Source organism: Halichondria panicea, chromosome 1, assembly GCF_963675165.1.
Source record: "Halichondria panicea chromosome 1, odHalPani1.1, whole genome shotgun sequence".
Classification (NCBI taxonomy): Eukaryota; Metazoa; Porifera; class Demospongiae; order Suberitida; family Halichondriidae; genus Halichondria; species Halichondria panicea.
Window position 1 is genome coordinate 10,684,655 of NC_087377.1, and position 20,440 is coordinate 10,705,094.

General features: G+C 41.6%; 3 protein-coding genes and 1 long non-coding RNA gene across 5 annotated transcripts; 1 reads left to right on the forward strand and 3 right to left on the reverse strand.

Moving 5' to 3' along the window:
• Positions 1-42: 42 nt before the first annotated feature.
• On the reverse strand, positions 43-1,810 carry LOC135352506 (uncharacterized). The gene is made up of 4 exons (XM_064551681.1): positions 1,666-1,810; positions 1,464-1,566; positions 1,111-1,413; positions 43-1,030 (listed from the first exon to the last, which is right to left on the reverse strand). Exons 1-4 carry the CDS (start codon positions 1,728-1,730, stop codon positions 92-94), a joined length of 1,410 nt encoding a protein of 469 aa, XP_064407751.1. The 5' UTR covers positions 1,731-1,810; the 3' UTR covers positions 43-91.
• Positions 1,811-5,188: 3,378 nt separating this feature from the next.
• LOC135330747 (uncharacterized) lies at positions 5,189-8,666 on the forward strand. Of its 2 annotated transcripts, XR_010392859.1 has the most exons (6): positions 5,189-5,445; positions 5,545-5,596; positions 6,092-6,193; positions 6,395-6,561; positions 7,484-7,676; positions 8,411-8,666. It is a non-coding gene; the product is annotated as an uncharacterized LOC135330747 (long non-coding RNA). The 2 variants fall into 2 exon arrangements; XR_010392858.1 differs by having other exon boundaries at positions 5,189-5,596; positions 8,411-8,665.
• A 6,158-nt stretch (positions 8,667-14,824) lies between these two features.
• Positions 14,825-18,087, reverse strand: LOC135346503 (uncharacterized protein K02A2.6-like). The gene has a single exon (XM_064544136.1). The coding sequence runs from the start codon at positions 17,389-17,391 to the stop codon at positions 16,096-16,098; it is 1,296 nt and encodes a 431-aa protein (XP_064400206.1). The 5' UTR covers positions 17,392-18,087; the 3' UTR covers positions 14,825-16,095.
• Positions 18,088-18,116: 29 nt separating this feature from the next.
• On the reverse strand, positions 18,117-20,300 carry LOC135346342 (uncharacterized protein K02A2.6-like). The gene has a single exon (XM_064543937.1). It carries the CDS (start codon positions 19,620-19,622, stop codon positions 18,117-18,119), a length of 1,506 nt encoding a protein of 501 aa, XP_064400007.1. The 5' UTR covers positions 19,623-20,300.
• Positions 20,301-20,440: the final 140 nt, after the last annotated feature.

A 20,440-nucleotide genomic window follows, 5' to 3' on the forward strand; every position in this document is an offset into this window, starting at 1 on the left:
AATTAATGCATATGTATATGTTAGTATAATGTTGACGACAAGTTTTGCATATTAATAATAACAATGATAGAGGACATAAATTGACTGTTCGTTACACCAAATATATCTGGTCAATGCTAGTCTGGACTTTATTGAGAAGCTGCTTCTTAGATAGTTTTACGAGTAGTCCTTTAGAAAAACTGAAAGTATCATGTTTTCTGTTTGCTGTATACGTAAAGACTCTTTCTTGTTCGAGAACGTTCAGCACCATGTCAAAGTCCTTCCCAAATTTAGGGTAGGGGTGATTGTCAGAGCGTGAGGCCGTAGAAGAAGTTTGTTCCTCAAAAGCTTGACAGACACGTTGCACAACAGCAATACACTTCCCAGCTTTTGTAACGGTTTTGTCGTTGACATTTGCTCCCATATTCCTTAGCACTGTCTTTAGTCTTCTGTTAAGATGTTCCATGTGAAGATCACACGGAATGTTGGTTCCAGGGAGCCCTCGTGTATTTACGCATCTACTCCAAAGAAGTTGAGACTTTTGCCTTTCAGAAAACAAGTAGTTGTATTGCAGCAACAAATTCACTGCCTCTTTAGCATAATTGGGGTGATTGGTCGACTTAAATAGAATTAACAAAAACTTCCAATACCTCATGATTCGTTCCCCATCACCCTCTTTGATGGCATCATGGAAGCCATGCCACAACAATCCTAGGGTCAATAGTTCAACTGCGTATAAATGTACACTATCATCTACTGTCTTCTGTTTTTCAGTAGTTTGCTGAGAAAAATCTAGATGTGAAACGTATGTAAAGTTGGTTGTGATTGCTTTGGCAAGATCTGAAACTGAATCCATCGAGGTGTATGAAAGTATTTCCTTTGCAGCAGCAATGGCATGTGTATGCACCAGCAGCAAGAAGTAATCTTCAGCAGAGTTCATGTTGTCACAAGGATCAGTTGGTACAGATGTCCTATTAATCAAATTTCTCAGTTGGTACATAGTCCCTTTATCCCGTGATGACTTCACAGAATAAAGCCGTTGCCATATAGTCTAAATTGAACAAATGCATAAATAAAACAATCCGAGTTCTACAATTACACACATGCAGTTTTTATATCCATTTTTCTTACCTTCATGAGTGTCATTCTGGCATGCCAATCCTCGACTACTGGAACGATCCCTTCTAGTCGGTCTTTAGCCTTGTCTTGTGACATTCGAAGTGCTTGGGCACCACGTACTCTGGCCACTGTTAGTTGGTCGCCACCAAGAAGTATTTTGAAGAATCGTGTATCATCAAAGTCGAGTATACTCCCATTAGGAAGAATGTACTTTCCTTCAGCTGGTCGGGTAGGAACAAACTTCACACAGTGTTCCAGGATCTTACACATTTCATTAAGCTTATTTTCATTGTGAAGGAGTACCCCAAGTGGCACCTAAAAACGAACCAAATTATGTATAATGTGGCATAACAATTTTAAATTACCACTAGAGACTTTAGAGCCATCTCCTTGTTTTGCTTGCTTTGTATATGCCATATTATTTTCGTTGCTTGATCTTTGTATCCTTCCATGTGCTGAACAATAACCCTATAATAATTATAGTTATACATTATACGTATATGGAACCATGCATGCATGCATGCATACAATAGTCTTATAGTACAATTATATACCACATAAATATACCTGGACAGAAGAATTTCTATTTCTTTCAATATGCAAGATATATCGTCTGCACACGGCACAAGCATGCTTGGGTCAGGGTCACATATTTCTGGATTCGAGTAGTATCACTGAGGGAAGATAGGTCCACTCTATCCTTCACTGCGTACGAATGAAAATAGTGGAGGGATTTTCCTTTAATTTCGTGACGCTGAAAAGATGGTTTGATATTTTTATCAATATTATCACCCACGATCTTGAAGCCATTCCATGACGAATCGGCTTGTGTGGGATCTAAATCTTCTTGTCCGGACAACGAATCGTCATCATCATCTGTTTGCTGCACTTCTGAGTCATTACTGTCAGCTTCGTTATCTTTCGCTTGAACATCGTGTGTGTCATCACATGAACTATCTTCAGAAAACAATTCAAAATTTTAAAATTCCATATCCGACAAAGGACTGAAATCTGGGGCATAATTGTGACTATCAGAGTCAGAGTCGTCGTCATTATCCCTTAAAAAGGCTGGTGCAAGCTTTCGGTGAGTGATTGGGATTGAGCTACACCCATCAACCTGCACAATAATTATACATGCACTTGCATATATATAACTGTATAATCAATAATTGTTATAATTTGCGGCCAACCTTCTTATGATACGTATATACATGCATCACACAATGTCGCATACTTACTTGCTCAAGTGACGTTAACTTCTCTTTTAATTCATCTCCCCAATATTCAACAGCCACATCATACCCCTCACTGATTGCTTCCACAAGATTGAGTGTCCCTTGATAAGACAAACATATGTTGAGAGGCTGAAGGTTCATGTAGATCTGAAGTAGGATAGATATATAGAAGTTATATAGGAATATATGTTTGTATTATTACCTGTTTGTTAGATCCATTTCCATACAACATGATTGAAGTTGCACGCTGTACCAGCCCCATGCGCTTGTGTCGCGACTTTATTAGTAGGGATGCTAAGAAACAAATCAATGGTTTATGCTTAGCTGGTTGTGGAACTACTTGTCTCAATAAAGAAAGTAGAGTAGGAATCATTTTTTCCATATCCAAAATCACTGTTTCCCAGCTGAAACACTTTACTGCTTCAATCCTGTCCCTTAAAATGGAGTCGTATTGGTCAGAGCTAAGGCTTTTCATCTCTTTTTTAATTTTAAGACACACTTCCGAGACAATTGGTTTCAAAGTATCCTTAGAATTGACCATAGTTGATGCCAGTGACTTATAACTTTTCCGTGCAAAACGTTTGATGCCTGTTTTCCTCGCAGGAGTGCATATCTTGAGTTCTTTTGGTCCGGATTTGTAATTGATTCTAACCTATATACCACGAGAACGAACAATAATCAATACTATACGCAACTATATACCGTATAGCGCGAAATTTTCGAGGCACTTATATTTCGTGGATTGGCCTCTAAAAGCCATTTCGTTGCACAATGTTCGCGGAATGACTGCTTACCGGAAGCCACGCCTTTAAATCTTGCACGTTATAGCAGGTAAAGAACGATTTTCGTGGACTTAATTTTCGTGTAGGATTGCTAACCCACGAAATCCACGAAAATTAAGCCCCTCGAAAATTTCGCGCTATACGGTATATATATACGCATGATATGATAAAGTTCCATGCATCAGCAATACCTTGACATCTGGTGATTTCTGACTCTCTGCAGGAGGAATATATGAACTGCTAGGCCTAATAGGGCCTAGTGATAAACGTGGTTGTTTTGGCGTACTTGACTGAGCATCTGCGGAAATGGATCTTTTTCGAGTGCAATGTAGCTGAGAAAGAAGAGTTTCAATACATTTCTTCAGTGCAGTTGCTTTTGCAGTCCAATTACCAAAGGATATGACCTGTTGCTCACATTTGCGGCATAAGTATGCAGTTGGGTCACTTGTCTCTTCAAAGTTGGCCAATGGAACAACTGAGATGCCTTGTAATTGCTCTTTTACTTCCTTGCAACTTTCTCCATGCAGTTTTCTCCTTGTCCTCTTATCACTAGGAAGCGTTGATTTACACAGGCAGCAAGTGTAATGGTCCATTTTCTGATGAGCTATAGCTACACTCATAGTGTCTCACAGTACAGGCAGCAAGTACGTTGAATGGTCCAAGCTAGCCGTTGCTGTAACGTCATAATGATATTCACAGGTAAATAATTATGGTTTTCACACCTTGTTGCGGGCAATTATCGGTCCAAGAAATTCCTGGACCATAGAACGAGTGCTACATTGGAACTTGACCAGGCGTTCTTTCAGATAACGAACGGCTGGTCTCGAGGCTAACTCTACTGCACTGTACTGTACTGTTCATAACAGATTATGTTCCTGGTAAATGCGCTCCAAGTACTGTGTGGGAGGACAGTTATTGAGGTTTTCTCTCGCCCACGCTCGTTAAAATTTGTCGTACGTCAGTAGGGGATCACGCGACTTAGCAAGGCAGGCTCTCCTTTTTCTTAGTTACTTCCTTCTTTCTTTCTTTGTTCCTCCAATATTTCTCTTCTGTGACAAAGAACAGAAAAAGGAGAGGCTGCGAAGGAGGCTAATTCAGGACAGGATGTACGTGCTGTAACGGGCCTGTGGTTCCGGGATGTAAGCAGGCCGTGGGCGATTACATCCGCATACAGGCCCGTATACAGGCCCGTATACCGGCCTGTATTCAACTGATTTTCCCCACGGGCCTGAAACAGGCCCGTGGATTTTTGGCTGTGCACTTTAATGTCATTCTCCTATCCTGGGCTATAGTTTTATACTGTCAGAAGAGCCATCTCGAACATTCTAGAATTCTCTGGAACATGATTATAACGTGGTATCTCGAGTAACATCCGCGCTACGCTGCGGTTTAGGTCATCACAACAATATCTATTTCTACACCCAATTTAATTCAACATGATTTAAAGACAAAATAAGTTCTGAATAAATATAGCACTGACCTAGTATAATGCTGATGGCAAGCCTGTAGAGACAGGTTACCAATTAGAGTAAGTAACCCATCTTCGCCAGACACCTATAATCGGCGGCTATTGCACAAAGCACAAGACAATTTTGCACAAAACTAACTACATGGATCTACAGATGGGTAAGAAAGTAACAGCTCCCCAAAATTTAGAAAGAATAGCTTGCTTGCGGACGGAATGGTGGTCATGAGAAGTGAGCTGCCGAATTGATCAATTGTCGTCAGTGAGACATTTATCTCCGTCTTTGCACGCTTACCAAGCACTGAAACTACCCAGCACTAAACAATGCTTCTTGGCACAACTCTAACTAGTGAGCACTACTTGCAGGCATGGCAAAGCAGCGTTAGCTGCAGATCGAGCCCCACCCAGCTAGGCATGACAAAAATTTTGCAAAAAATAGTGCTGATTCAGCAATATTATTGTGCACATATCTTCAGGGCGGCCTGAAATCGAGACTAATCCCAGTTTAATTTGCCACAATTATTGCTGAATCAGCATTATTTTCTGCAAAATTTTTGTCATGCCTAGCTGGGTGGGGCTCGATCTGCAGCTAACGCTGTTTTGCCTGCAAGTAGTGCTCACTAGTTAGAGTGGTGCCAAGAAGCATTGTTTAGTGTTGGTAGTTTCAGTGCTTGGTAAGCGTGCAAAGATGGAGACGATTATCGATACATTCGGCAGCTCACTTTTCATGACCATCATTCCGTCCGCAAGCAAGTTATTCTTTCCAAATTTTGGGGAGCTGTTACTTTCTTACCCATCTGTAGATCCATGTAGTTAGTTTTGTGCAAAATTGTCTTGTGCTTCGTGCAATAGCCGCCGATTATAGGTGTCTGGCGAAGATAGGTTACTTACTCTATCTGTAGATCCATGTAGTTAGTTTTGTGCAAAATTGTCTTGTGCTTCGTGCAATAGCCGCCGATTATAGAGGTCTAGATGTTGTCACAAGAATGAACTAATGATAAAGCATCAATTTCCTGGTAAGAAAATGCAGCAACTGTATGTAATCTGTGACTGGTGCATGTACAGTTGCGAGATATCTTCAAGATGAATTGTAATGTGTACAGCACACTGTATTAATGTAAGAGATTCGAGATTAAAAAAAGAACACACCACTAAGAATAATCTTACCGGCGTACTATGAAGTCAGTCAACAGCTTGAATTATCGCAAAGATTGAGCCCCTCACTAGTTGGAGCATGCAAAGACTATACTGACCCACAATCTTGTTTTCGAACTTTTTGTTACTTCAGTGCGCATGCTCTTCCAACCCTACTCTTCCCCATTTTTTCACAAAATGTTTTTGCACTTGTGTACATATGAGTGTCTGATAACAGTGTGAGTCTGATACGACAGTTCCCATTCTATGTATCTATTTCAGTACTACATGTACGTAGCTTTTGCGTGCACGTGTGTATAGCCTAGGGCATTATCTCGAGGAGTGTTTACATTGACTCCACTTTTATCGTTCCTCAGATGACCAAGAGGCAGAAGCACTTGTAGCCCAACAGAAGGTTAAGGTTGGAGAGAACATATCAAGTACTGTGGCTCACAAACAACGGAGTTGCGGAGGTACAGGTATGATTCAGTTTAGTGTGCTACAAGTAGTATACCTAGCACCTATATACCTAGATAAACAGTGTATTGTCGTAATAATGACGATTTCACGCTATTGTATTTAACTGTGATTGCTTATAAACAAATTGTGTATAGCGAGTGCACAAAGCCTCACACGTACGCATATACCCTTTAGAAGTAGTGTTCTCTTGACATTTTTAGATGACGAGACTCGTGGCTCTGTCTCTGGGAAGGGCCCGCTAAAGAAGCAAAGCTCCCACCAGCTCACTTTGGGACTGTGGGTGTGGCTATCATATGTGCACTGACCCTGGTTACATGTGTGCGTCACGGAAGAGGCTATACTTCTACTACTCTCCATCCCTCTCTGGGTGAGTGCTTAATGTTTAGCATAATACTTATTATTGTCCCACAGGAACACTAAACTATGTTATGTGTGCTTCGTACATTAACAATCCCTAGTGCCACTTTTATTCATTTTTATGGTACAATCCAATGTAGTAGGACAAGCCACTACTTTTGCTTGGTATACAAACAACACAACAAATGAAGGGAAGTATCGACAAGCTTGAATTTCCCATATTGCAATGCAGAGCTATTTTTGCATTCTACTACAGGTGTATATAATTTATCTTGCTGCCAGAAACTATGTGTGGCCTTTAGAAGCTGCACTAATCTACTTAGCAAGCGTGTAGCACGTGTAGAATTGTAGGGCTTGCTGCTTTGTTTCTGAGAACATTCTATGAATTAAAGGGTATACAGGCCAATTTACCACAGAAAGCAATTGCAACATTGATTGTACTTGTAACAATTTGCCATGACTGTTTGAATATTTTGCTGGTAAAAAACCACTGCGAATGAGCCAAATCAGCAGAAAATTTGACACTTTGCTGTCTAATTTTTGCGTTCTGGCAGTACAGTTTTTTGCGAAGCGATCAAAATTTGCATATGTTTGATCCTTGCAAAATATTCTACGGTAAATTGTCAGTAATAAAAATAAGAACTTGTATTTGGAAATCCGTAGACAAAAATCTCACCTCTGTAATAAATTTACCGTATAGTGGGTATATTTCGAGGGTATAAACTTTCGCGGATTTTAATTTTTGCGGAATAGCAGCCTTTTTGCAGCATGCATGCATGCGATATTAAATTTGTGGGTATAATGTTCGGGGTGCTTGATCAGCAAAGACCGCAAACATTTATACCCTTGAAATATACACGCTATACGGTATTTGATTGCAGCTTACAGCCAGTTATAACGTACATGTCATGTTATTTATTCGCTGATTGCAGCTTATAAGTACCGGTGGCTTGATAGAGGCACACCCTGGATCAGAGCTCTTGCAGACAGACTGGCATACCCCCAGATGTTTCATAATCTAGGACTAGCTGCATACTGTGGTGTCTTCCTCATCCCCCCTGACTACATTGATCTACCAATATCAACCGACCCAACTTAATTTGAACACCATCGGGACCTCTCTAGGTAAGTGCCTTTTCATATACTGTATATATAGCGGGAAATGTTCGCTATTTGGCCAGAAAAGTAATGTTCTTGGGTTCTAATATTCGCGTTTCAATGCCTGGATGTAACTTTGCATGTGAAATATCGGTGCGTGGGAGTTTACCCCGGTTCTAATTTGTGAAACATTTTCGAGGGCAGAGCAGTTAACGCTAAAATTTCGAGTGGTGCAAGCTGTGCTGTTCTAATGCTTCTCGCCATGTTTTTTTCGCTCAAAAGTGTTATGAGGTACCGTAAAGTGGGAAATTTTCGCAGGTGCTATATTTTGCTCCAGAGCCCTCAGTAGAAATTTTCGTGGGTTCTAATAATACCAGGAAACCGTACCCACCTTATCTTTTCATGTGAAATACCAGTGGGTGGGAGTTTATCCCAGTTTTAATTTTTGTACTAACTGTCTGCCCTCGAAAAATACGAAATTTTGCACCATAATTATATATTTTTTTAAATAATTACGAAGCCAAAGGTCGTTTTTTTGGGAGGGAGGGGATGAAAAATGATGTTGAAGTCCTGGTGTTGTATCTAATTGGAGGTTATTCTACAATCCTCAATACAGGCCGCTTAAATTAGTTTTTAGCAGCCTGGAATGGTTTAACGTCTATTTATGTACTTTTTAGAGATAATTATAAGAAAATTGCTGGCTACAAAATCACCTGCTGTACAGTAGTAAGAAATTTAATTATTTTATCTCTTCATTGCAGCTGCTGAACCTTCAGGTGGACACTCGCCCCTCATTGATGATTCAGAACCAGCAGTCCCTACTACATCCCAAACTTATAGTTTTAATTACTGTGTAGACTCCTAATAAGACTTATTTGCATTTTTAAAGGTATCAATAGATCACTCATAATTATATCAGGTTCTCTATTGTGAATTGCAAGTTTTCACCTGATCGCAAACGAAAACTGAGCAATATCACATACCGTCTTTATTCAATTTTAAGTGACACTTTTTTAAGCAATTATAAAAGCAGGGGTCGAAAAATTATAGTTTGAAGCTTGCGTCGCATGTTTAGAGGGATTAATATTCCAGACCGCTTAAATTGTTGTGTCAAGTGACCTTGGAATCGAAGCCATGCAGGTGGCTACATTTGATTGTGACCTCCATTTAGGACGTGACATAAAATTGTTGCATTGTTGTCAACGCCGGTTAGTGGTCAGAAAATAGTCTGTCGCATAATTATTTTCACAAAAAGTGTCATATATTTCGAGCATGAGTATATATACTCAATTTTAAACTTACGCATTTGAAACCATGCATACTATGTTACGATCAGATTACAGCCTTCAAGTGCTGGTAAATTAAACAATCGTATGGTGGAAATTTCCGTTTTTTTTGTACTGTAGAGCATCATCTAAAAATCAAAAATTCTGCAAATATAGCTGTAAAAAGACCTTCTGCAGATAATATTTCTGCGAATTAAACTCATATGCTGAGTTGTAAATGTATAATGAATGCCGTAAAGTACGAAATTTCAAATTTCTAGAACGTTAATTCTTAGAACTAATAATTTAGATTTTTGTAATACTGCATGCGGTATAATTAATATCGTCATGATAATTATGGATACTACTGTACTGTAACAGCGGGTATATATATTTCCAGGGTACGTATAAATGCGGCTTTTTGCTGATTAAGCATGTATATATACAACTGTACCGCGAACATTTATATCGCATGCATACATGCTGCAAGAAAGCCGCTATTCTGCGGAAGTTTAAACCCTCAAAATATGCCTGCTATATAATTATGGCATACTTTGTACACAACCGATATTCTTATTCATTAATGGTATTATCAGCACCATTTCTGAGCAATCAGAGATTCAGATATACAACTACGTAAGTTGAGTTGAACCTCTTAATTGATCTACATCATGAATTAATACTCAGCATAATGAAAAGCTCTGTGCCTATCACTCTACTATTATGGGTATATACAGCGTACAATAATGTATTGGTAGCTAAGCAGTTAGCTGCATGGCTTCATCTGAGGAACCCTGCATTCATATGGAAGAAAAATATGTAAATTAATAACAGTTACTGCCGAATAATGTTTTGCGAGCATCAAACATTTGCGAGGGTTGATCAATTCGCAACAATAAAATCCTAGTAAATATATACACACGATCCTTGCCAGAACGCAATAGTATAGATCGCAAAGGGTCAAATTTTCTGCTGCTTTGGCTCCTAATTTGCAAAGGTTTTTTCACTCGCAAAATATTTTAGTAATACGGTACAGTCTAGAGAGTAGAATACCACAAATTAATGTAATGTATGATAGGAACATTTTGTGCTGCTACCTAGGTGAATGAATAAGCTACAACATATCCAAACATGTTTCCGTAAGGTGGTGGGTTGTGGTGATTAGTAAATAGTGGGTAATCGGGAGAGAAAAGATCAACGGTTTCTGGCTAAGGTCTGGGACTTTGTCGCATAGTTAGGCTATGTAAGGTTCTACATAATTATGTTGTTTACATAATTATATCTTAACATCCTAGCTCCGCAGAACTCAAAATTGCTAGTTTTTAGTGCTCTTTTGGTTAGTGTAGATTATTCATTCACGTACACAATGGTATCAGCACAATTTCAATCTTAAGATACGTTTAAGTACAACCAATCTTCTCTGTATACGCCCTTGGTACAACTACTCACACGTTTGTGGATTCTACTCTCTAGACTCTGAAGTACGGTCACTTTAATATACTGGTGACTGCACGAAATACGACCATGTACGTACGTACGCTTGCCCCAAACTACTATGTTTATTGGCCGGATATGATGTTTTGGGTGTGGTTTGGCAAATAAAATTGGTTCTATGCCCATCGGATAAGAGTTGTATTAGCAGTTAAAATAATTCATAATCCTCGAGAAAGAACCGCAAAATTAGATTTGAGGCATAATTATTTTTTTATAGGGTCAGCTATTACTGAAATAATTATGGCCACCTCGCTATTCCGGCCAAACTACAATGTACACTATCCTAATGGTGACCGGATTAACGAGAGTTTACTGTAGTGTAATAATACAAACTTACCAGTGAAGATGCTTGGGAGGCACCTGCATAAACAACTACTCCCGTATCACACTCAACAAGAGGCTGCAAAAGGACACAATATATTAGTGAGCAGTAGATCGACTGAACAATAATTATACGTATTTGTAGGTGAATAGTCTTTGCAGTCACACACTTATAAAACATGATATAATTATAAGAGAGCTGCATATAGTCAGCTTTGGAATGATAAGTCAGTCTCACACATGCATGAGTCGACACGACTTTTAAAACACCATCGTGTAATTATGCATAATTGCAGCGTCAGCAAATATTAATACACCTTATTTTGCATCGGCAGTGTGTATACAAGTCGTCCACTCGTGGAAGAACCATCTTCAGGCTGAGTTCCATGGGAATGGTCAGGCATATCCAGTACAGTACTAGGTAGCTCCACACATACATGGTGGAGGTTAGCATTGGAAATGCCATTTTCCTCTGGTTGGTTTCCCTGCAACGATATAAAATAATAATACGATATAAAATAATAATTAAAAAGGCAAAAAACAAATATAAATTGACGGTCAATTGTATTAATAATACATAAACACAATCACATAACCGTATAATTATGGCTAAACATTTTCATGAGATGCAAAATTTTGCGTTTTTCGGTAACGCAAAAATTAAAACTGGGATAAACTCCCATGCATGCACAAGTATTGCACATGCTAAGCTTAGCTGGCAATGAAACGCAAACATTAATTTTAGCTGAGGACAAATTGCACTCACGAAAATTTCCCGCAAATTTGTACTGAAATTGTTGGCGTACCATTTGATTAGAAAAGCTGGGAGGGAATTCGGGTTGCACACCAGATTGATCACTGTTTTGGCTTCCCCTGTGAGTTGCTGAACCAGGAGCTCGATCTCCTATACGAAACATAGCACTAAAAAGTTGGTTGTTACATTTAATAATAGGAAGATACAGGTGCACGCACACTATAATAATAATATTTTTTGTTTAAAAAAAGGTATAATTATAGCTTGAACAAAAGGTTAGGTAATACATTATACATTACCGTATAGCGCGAAATTTTCGATGCAATTACATTTCGTGGAATGGCCTCTAAAAGCATTTCGTTGCACAATGTTCACGGAATGACTGCTTACTAGAAGCCACACCTTTAAATCTTTATCTTTGCACGTTATAGCAGGTAATTCTAACAATTTTTGTGGACTTAATTTTCGTGTAGGATTGCTAACCCACGAAATCTGCAAAAATTAAGCCCCTCGAAAATTTCGCGCTATAGAGTATTATGTAACTACAGTAAAAATTTCCATGACAGTTAGTTGGTAAATATGATGTACATGTATACCTCTAACTCTTTCTTGCACTGGACAGGGTTTACTCTCAGTTTCACCCAAAGGTACTTTCCTCTCATGTTGAACAGATACATTATTAATCTCCATGTGCTCAGGGAGGTTAACAGCATCTTCTTTACGTACCCTCTGCCTCACAATGTGCCTAGCTGCACCACAACCACCAACAACAACAACAGCAACAACACCAAAGACAACGATACCAAAAATAACAGCAGCAGCAATAAGACCTTTTTCCAATTCTCCTGTGACATGTAAGAGCAAACGCCATAAAGCACAATGGTTATACTATACTATACTTATTACTAACGTTTGTGAATGATGAGTGTTGCAGAATCAGTCGTATTTACGATTGGTGAATCTTCGGGTGGAGTTAAAACTTGTGCTCTCACTCTGTACTGACCAACTTGCAGAGAGGTGTTGGGGAAAGTAGTGCATTGGTGGTCACCAACAGTAGCACCCTCAGGGAAATCCACCTCTCGACAAGTATCTAATCAAAAGTATACAATATTATAACGTATAAAACACACTGCACAGCAAATCCTACAACGTACCAGTGAAAGGGTCCAGATACACGTCAATAGTGATCCCAGACAAGACAGTGCCATTCGTGATAACCAGACACACTTGTGCATCACTCCCTTCCGTTACTTCATACTCGTTCGGTTGGAATTTGATCACAATTGAAACTGTTTGAAGAACTGTGTAAAGTAGATTTTATAACCTGTACAGCAACTACTGGAATAATTATGATGTACTGCTATGCCTAGTTGGGCGGAGTCCAACCAACTGCGTGGGGTTGGGCACCACTCCAATCAGGTTTTGTTCCACTGGTATTTAGCTTTAGGGTGTGGCTAAGCATTACTCCCAAGTGGGCGGTAACCGCAAAGCTCAGCTGGAATACTCTGCAGGAGTCACTTTTGCTTGCCACTAGCTCTAACTGACCTAAGCTGGCTTGTCTATTATTGTTGCATTTTGATTTGAATAAAGAAAATTACTAGTTACTGACTCATTCATTAATGTAGGGCTACATGCATTGAGGGGGGGGGCGAGGGGGGTATTTCGCCCCCCGGGCACAGTTTTGACCCCCCCTAGGATCTGGCAGATTCATTAATAGGCATTTGTACTGCTACAATTCTGATGACTTCGCCCCCCCTACATTTTTCATTTGCCCAATTTGCTCCCCCTGATCCAAAATCCTGGAAGCAGCCCTGTAATGAACCAGGATGGTGCCCGTCTTAATTGACATTGTTGCATGCATGTGGATGGCTTCTGGGGAAGTACCTTTGAAAGAACGTACCTAGATGTGAGGGTATTCAATCCTCTGGCCCCTTCTAACCAAAAACGCTCTATGTCCGCCACATAATTATACAGGAGCCACGAAAAAGAAAAGAAAAACAATATGAACGAAGAGTCCGTGAGATAGAACACTCCTCATTCTACCCCCCTTACCCCTTGCATGTGTTTTCGCTGACTGAAGGACTGGCCCCAATGGCAACCACTTTTTATAAACAACTTGCCCCAATCATCTGAAAAGTGGAAACAAAACAACCCTATGGCCCCACGATGTGTTGGCTGAGACGCCGTATCTCCTTCTCCCTTTTGAGATCATGCATTATGTGCATTCGAGGAGCAAGGTCATCCGCATGCAAGTCCGCAAACAGTTTCAACCATCAGCTAACAATCGCTGACACTAACCTAAACCATAGATAGAGTATAGGAAACGGAAGTGATTCACGTGATGTCTTAAAATAAAGTCTACGTAGTGGCTCTGGGACCATCCGTGTATCTCTTCATAACTCCCGCAAAAGCCCGGGAAACTTGTTGTGTCCAATGCATACATCCAGAGATTGAAGAGAAAGGGATATGAAACTTGATGACGTGTACATACAATCCGTGTTGCCCAAAATGAGCGTGGCACATTGTCTTTACTGCAAGTTCTATGTAAAATCATGTAAAATACTTTGTGGGACTGTATCTCTGGACTTGCTGCTACATATAGAACAAAGTTGCTATTAAATGCAAGAGTGGACCTTCGGGTAGTGCAACAGCTCCTCAGCTAAAAGCCAAGAGACAGCTTGTTCGATCACTTCAACTTTTTTGACCTCTTGTACTTGTCCTGGAGCAAAATTTTGCAAAATTGTACACTAAAAATCGATTATACTTTCAGCATCAGAGCGATCTAGCCTTTGAGACAGGCACCAGTACATAGAATACATAGCTAACATTAAAACTCATCACTGAGCCATCTTATGAAAACCAACTTGCTTTCTGCTACAGTCCCACAAAGGCTAGTATAGCCAATAAACCAGGGAATCTGGTGTTCTGGATTTTATTGCCACCAAATATATTTTAAAACAATCTGTGGCTAGTCAATTATATGATCATAATTCTTCAAGTGAGTCATCCAGCTTCCCATGGGCCTGTTTTGTTTTATTTACAAATGAAACCGCCATTTTTATAGCAACGCGGAGTGCCTAAACTTTTTACTCTGTTTTACATTGAGCACATAAGCTCACGTGATCTAGTTTCATATCCCCTTCTCTTCAATCTCTGATACATCTCAGAGCTACCCTCATTACTGAATCACATACCCCCAGATAGTAGGTATCAATTGGAAACGAAGAAAATATAATCTCGATTGTCGTGAAGTAGCTATAGAAGTACACAGAGCGCTTTTCATGCTTGTGTTCCTATAGAACTTATAATAATAATAATAATTATGGTTTCTCAACACATTATAATGAAGTGCAATTATGGGTTATGATTTAACAAAAGGGTGAGTTGAAGGCTAAACTGAACTTGTCAGTTAGCCGTAAGCAATAAAATACAATAATAATAATTATAGACATACACAATTAACAGTGATTAAGTGGGCCTCAATGATGATGGCATGGCTGAACATTTATTACAAGGGCAAGAAAAATGGTAGGTGCAAGGATTGTCAGATGTGAAGTTTTTTATGAAATGAGACCAGATAAATTTAAATATGACGTGTTTTATACATTTTGATGATAGAGTTAAGTCAATAGGAGGTAGCTTGTTCCATAGTTTTGGTAAGCGGTTAAAATAGAAGTGACTTTGTAGGTGTGAGGAAGAGAGGACATGCTTTAAAGTTAACTTGCTGGACGAACGGGTATTGGCATTATCTTGAAAATTTATATAACTACAAATGTTGAATCGCACAGAGGGTTTTTTTAGCGAATTAACTAGAAACATGATGTCTGCCATTTCAAGATAATACATTATTTCAAGCTTTATCAGGCGATTTCTGTAGTCCATTGAGTTTCCAATAATAAACTTGGTTGTCCTTCTCTGTACTGTTTCTAGTTTGCGGATGTCTTTGATCAGAGCAGGTCGCCATATCTGAGAACAATACGATAATTGTGATCGAACGAGGGAAATAAATAATTTCTTTTTCACTGAAACTGTTGAGGTTGATGAAAATGTACGCTTTAGCAAACCCAAGATACGATATGCCGCTGAGCAGATGTGCTCATAGTGATTTGTCCAGTTAAGGTTGTTGTGAAGAATTAGTCCTAGGTCTTTAAGGGTAGTTTTAGATGAAATAGTCTGGTCGCCTAACTTGTAGTTAAAGTCTAAAACGGAGTGATTAGCACGATGGAACTGCATCAAAATACACTTGGAGGCATTGAAATATAAACTCCATTTAGTACTCCTGTTATGTCGCAGGTTCATGCAGACATTTGCACAAGAACAAAGGTATAAGTATGTACAAGACAAAAGGCAGTGGAGCAGAGGCTCCCATACACAAAGAGCCGCCTGGAGCGGGCCCCTATAGCTAGGCACAAAGGGAACAAAGAACAACTATACAGAAAGAACCTACTAACGAACAGAAACCACAATAACAGGAAAGTACAATACAGGAAGTAAAGTTAACCACAGGAAATGAGTTAATTAACACAACTAAAGGTAAACACTATGCACATTACTACACTTCCTCCCCTACTAGATGGAAGCGTTACAGCAACATATAATAACTCACTACAAACTAGTAATGGTCCACAAGGTAGTCTGGAGCGGTTGTCGCTCGAGCTGACTGACGAACACTTGGAGTTGCTAGTGTCGAGCCAGTTGGTGGTGGTGGTGATTGTTCAGAGTTCAAGTCGGGTGTTTCGGTATCATGATCTAGTTCCGGTATATCGGTCCAATCAGTCAGGGGTTGTTGTTCGACTGTAGAGCGGGGGCGAAGATGATCTGCGTGTCGACGAAACGTCTGACCAGTCATCAGGGTAACGTTGAAAGACAGAGGGCCAGCTGTACTTTCAATTGTGCCGGGAACCCAGTCCTTCTTGGAGGGCAGATCACAAACATAGACATTGTCTCCAACATCGAACTTCCGAGCCACAGCATGCTGATCATGACCAATCTTTTGCTTCAGCTGTTTTGCGCGAACTTTCTGAGTCAGGTTCGGAATAGCTAGGTCAAGCTTAGAGCGAGGTCGGCGATTCAGTAGTAGCTCAGATGGGGAGATGCCTGTTGTGGAGTGCGGCGTCATTCTGTACTGAAACAGAAACTGAGATAGGTTGTCTCTGAGTGGGGCATCAGGGGCTTTCTTCATGTAAGCCTTGAAGGTTTGGACGGCTCGTTCTGCCAATCCATTTGTTGAGGGGTGGTATGGTGCTGAGGTAGTGTGTCGAATTCCTTGTGTTTTTACAAAGTCCTTGAATTCAGCACTGGTGAATACTGATCCGTTGTCTGACACGAGCAATTCAGGTATGCTGTGAGTCGCGAAGATTGACCTGAGTTCAGTGAGGGTAGTAGCCGTGGTAGCGTGCCGTACAGCTTTCACCTCCATCCACTTCGAGTGGGCGTCTACTACGACCAAGAACATGTGTCCGAGAAGAGGGCCAGCGTAGTCGATGTGCAGCCTAGCCCAGGGGCGTTCTGGCCATTCCCAGGGTTGAATCGGTGCCACTGGAGGGAGTTTCCTGGTTCGCTGGCAGGCGTCACACAGCTTGACTTTCTCTTCGAGTGCTTTGTCCATTCCGGGCCACCATACAAAACATCGGGCGAGACTCTTCATTTTCGAGATGCCCGGGTGTCCTTCATGAAGTTCCTTGAGAATTCTCTCCCTTCCTGGAGGTGGGATAACCACGCGACTTCCCCACATGACACAACCATCGTGGAGGCTAAGTTGAGTGTGTCGTTGCTGGTAGGGTTTGAGTTCTGCGTCGGTGTTGTCTCTCCAGCCAGAAGCAAGCATACGGCGAACTCGAGAGAGGACCGGATCCTTCTCTGTCCAGAATGTGATTTCTTTTGCCGTGACTGGTAGGGATTCCAGCATGCTGATAGCCAGGATATTCTCTCTAGGGGTCGGTACTTCGGTAGCATATTCTGGGAGGGGGAGACGACTGAAGACATCAGCATTGGTGGTCTGGTCCTGGCTTGTACTCGATCGTGTAGCTGTACGCGCCTAGGATGAGTGCCCATCGTTGAAGTCGAGCTGAGGCCAGGACAGGAACACCTGCGTTCTCTTTGAACAGGTGCTGCAGGGGCTTGTGGTCAGACAATATGGTAAACTGTCTGCCAACCAGATATTGGTGGAGACGTTTAACACCAAAAATAATAGCTAACCCCTCTTTGTCCAGCTGGGAGTATTTCTTTTCAGCCGGACCAAGTGAGCGGGATATGAAGGCCACAGGTTTCTCGGTGCCGTCCGGGAAACGATGAGAGAGCACAGCTCCAACTCCATACGGCGAGGCATCACATGCCAAGATGAGAGGTAGAGATGGGTCATAGTGTGCTAAGACTCTGTCTGACGTCAACGTTTGCTTGGCCTGGTCGAACGCCTTCTGCTGATCAGGGCCCCAAATCCAGGCAGTAGCCTTCCGTATAGTAACGTGTGAAGGGGGGCGAGCAGAGTAGAGAGATTAGGCACAAACTTGCCATAATAATTCAGGAGGCCTAGAAATGCCTTCAGCTGAGTAACATTCCGGGGAATGGGTGCTTGTTTCAATGCCTTGATTTTTGTGTCCGTGGGCTGGAGACCGTCAGCAGAGATCCGGTGACCTAGGTACTCCACCATGGGAAGCATGAATCTGCATTTCTGCATTTCTCACGTTTCAGGCGAGCTCCGGCCTTCTCAAGTCTGTCTAGGACTTCTTCTAGAGTGCGGAGGTGCTCTTCTTCAGTGGATCCTGTCACGAGGATGTCGTCAATATACACCACTACGTGAGGTAGACCCTGCACATGAGGCTCTCCATGGTTCGATGGAGCAGCTGAGACCCCAAACGGTAGACGGTTGTACCGAAAGAGACCCTTGTGAGTGTTGACAGTCATCAGGACCTTGGATTCCTCCGTCAGTGAGATCTGTTGGTAGGCGTGTGCAAGGTCTAACTTAGTAAATGATTTACCATTTGCCAGAGAGGCAAAGATGTCCTCAATACGAGGTAGAGGGTAAGTGTCAGGTTTAGCCACAGTGTTGACAGTAACCTTGTAGTCACCGCACAGTCGGATAGAGCCATCCTTCTTGACCACCGGTACGACAGGAGCTGCCCAATCGGAGAACTCCGGTTCAATAACGCCTTGTTCTTCGAGACGTGAGATTTCTTTCTCCACTTTCGAGCGGCGAGAGTAGGGAACAGGACGGGCCTTGCAAAATCGAGGTTTGTGCGCTGGATCAATATGAATAGTGGCAGGAGCATCCTTGATGTGCCCGAGGTCCTTCCCGAACACTGTGGAATGCTTGTCCAAGATCTCCTGGAGATCGTCGGCCACAATCGTTGAGTATTTAATGCTGTGCCAATCCAGTCTTAGGTTCTCCAGCCAGTCTCGTCCAAGCAAGGAGGGTCCTTTGCCAGCAACAACAAGGAGATCCAATTCAGCCTGCTGTGCTTGGTACAGAACATGCACACGAATTATGCCCTTTACCACAATGTGCTCACCAGTGTAGGTCTTGAGTCGGATTGAAGTGGGTTTGAGAGGGGGTTTCCGTTTAGGCCACAGCAATCGGTATGTGTGTTCATTCATCACAGAGAGGGCTGCACCTGTGTCAATTTCCATGGTAGTATCCAGTCCATTGAGAGTAACAGGTACAGTGATTGGCTGAGTGCGGCCAGCGGAGGAGTAGAACAAGCGGTACTCATCTGTGTCCTCCTCCTCATCATCAGAACCAGTCAGCTGGTTAGTAGATCTAGATGCAGTTTTGTCTGCTTTTGAGTCTCTTGTTCTCTTTCTGCAGACCTTTGAGATATGCCCTTGCTTCTTGCAGTAGTGACAAGTGCTTGTGCGAAACTTGCACGTAGTTGCCGGATGAGCTGCACCACAACGAAAACACGGTTGTGTTGGGCCAATTGAGGGAGGTTTCTCCCGAGGGGGTGGTGGCTTGCGTTGACGGTTGTCCAATAGACGGTTTACAGACGCGTCCTGTCCAGAGAAATTTCTGGTGCCACGATCGGCTAGTTCCGATGCCTTTGCAACAGCCAGAGCGCTGTCAAAGGTGAGTGCAGGGTCAGCCAAAAGCTTGTACTGGAGCTTCTTGTCTCGACATCCACAAACAATACGGTCTCGGAGCATGTCGTTGAGGGTTTCGCCAAACTGGCAGTGTTTAGCAATCTTGCGGAGCTGGGCCACATAGTCATTGATCGTCTCTCCTGAGTGTTGCACTCTTGTAAAGAAAGTGTACCTCTCGACGATGGGTGAGGGTGTAGGCTGCTGGTGTTCCTGAACCAGAGCAACAAGTTCTTCGAATGTTTTTTCGGTAGGAGCAGCGGGAGCAAGGAGATCACAGACGAGTCCATACGTTGACGGTCCGCACACAGTGAGAAGTGTTGCACGACGTATGTCTGCATCATCAATGTAGTTCAAATCGCTCTGTATACGCTTTCCAATCCTCCGTGCTGGGTTGGAAGGAGCCAATAGTGCCGATTGAGAGATGAGCCATGGGGTAGTACTTGGTTTGGTTGCCGTTGTAATCCTTGTCACCAATTGTTATGTCGCAGGTTCATGCAGACATTTGAGTTTAGTGAAATCGTATTCAACAACTGATAAAATGCACAAGAACAAAGGTATAAGTATGTACAAGACAAAAGGCAGTGGAGCAGAGGCTCCCATACACAAAGAGCCGCCTGGAGTGGGCCCCTATAGCTAGGCACAAAGGGAACAAAGAACAACTATACAGAAAGAACCTACTAATGAACAGAAACCACAATAACAGAAAAGTACTATACAGGAAGTAAAGTTAACCACAGGAAATGAGTTAATTAACACAACTAAAAGTAAACACTATGCACATTACTACAACTCCAATCTGAGAGGCTTGTTAAATTGGCTTGTAATTGATCACAGTCGGAAGTAGATGAGATTGAATGAGAGCATTTTGTGTCATCAGCAAA

What these genes read in the sequence shown, in the direction of transcription:
- LOC135346342 (XM_064543937.1), bottom strand. Translation starts at nt 19,622, where the DNA reads ATGCTCCGAGACCGTATTGTTTGTGGATGTCGAGACAAGAAGCTCCAG.
- LOC135352506 (XM_064551681.1), bottom strand. Translation starts at nt 1,730, where the DNA reads ATGCTTGTGCCGTGTGCAGACGATATATCTTGCATATTGAAAGAAATA. An exon ending in ATAGAAATTCTTCTGTCCAG is followed by an intron (nt 1,567 to 1,665) that starts GTATATTTATGT and finishes TAATTATTATAG; the next exon opens with GGTTATTGTTCAGCACATGG. An exon ending in CCAGAATGACACTCATGAAG is followed by an intron (nt 1,031 to 1,110) that starts GTAAGAAAAATG and finishes TGTTCAATTTAG; the next exon opens with ACTATATGGCAACGGCTTTA.
- LOC135346503 (XM_064544136.1), bottom strand. Translation starts at nt 17,391, where the DNA reads ATGCTGGAATCCCTACCAGTCACGGCAAAAGAAATCACATTCTGGACA.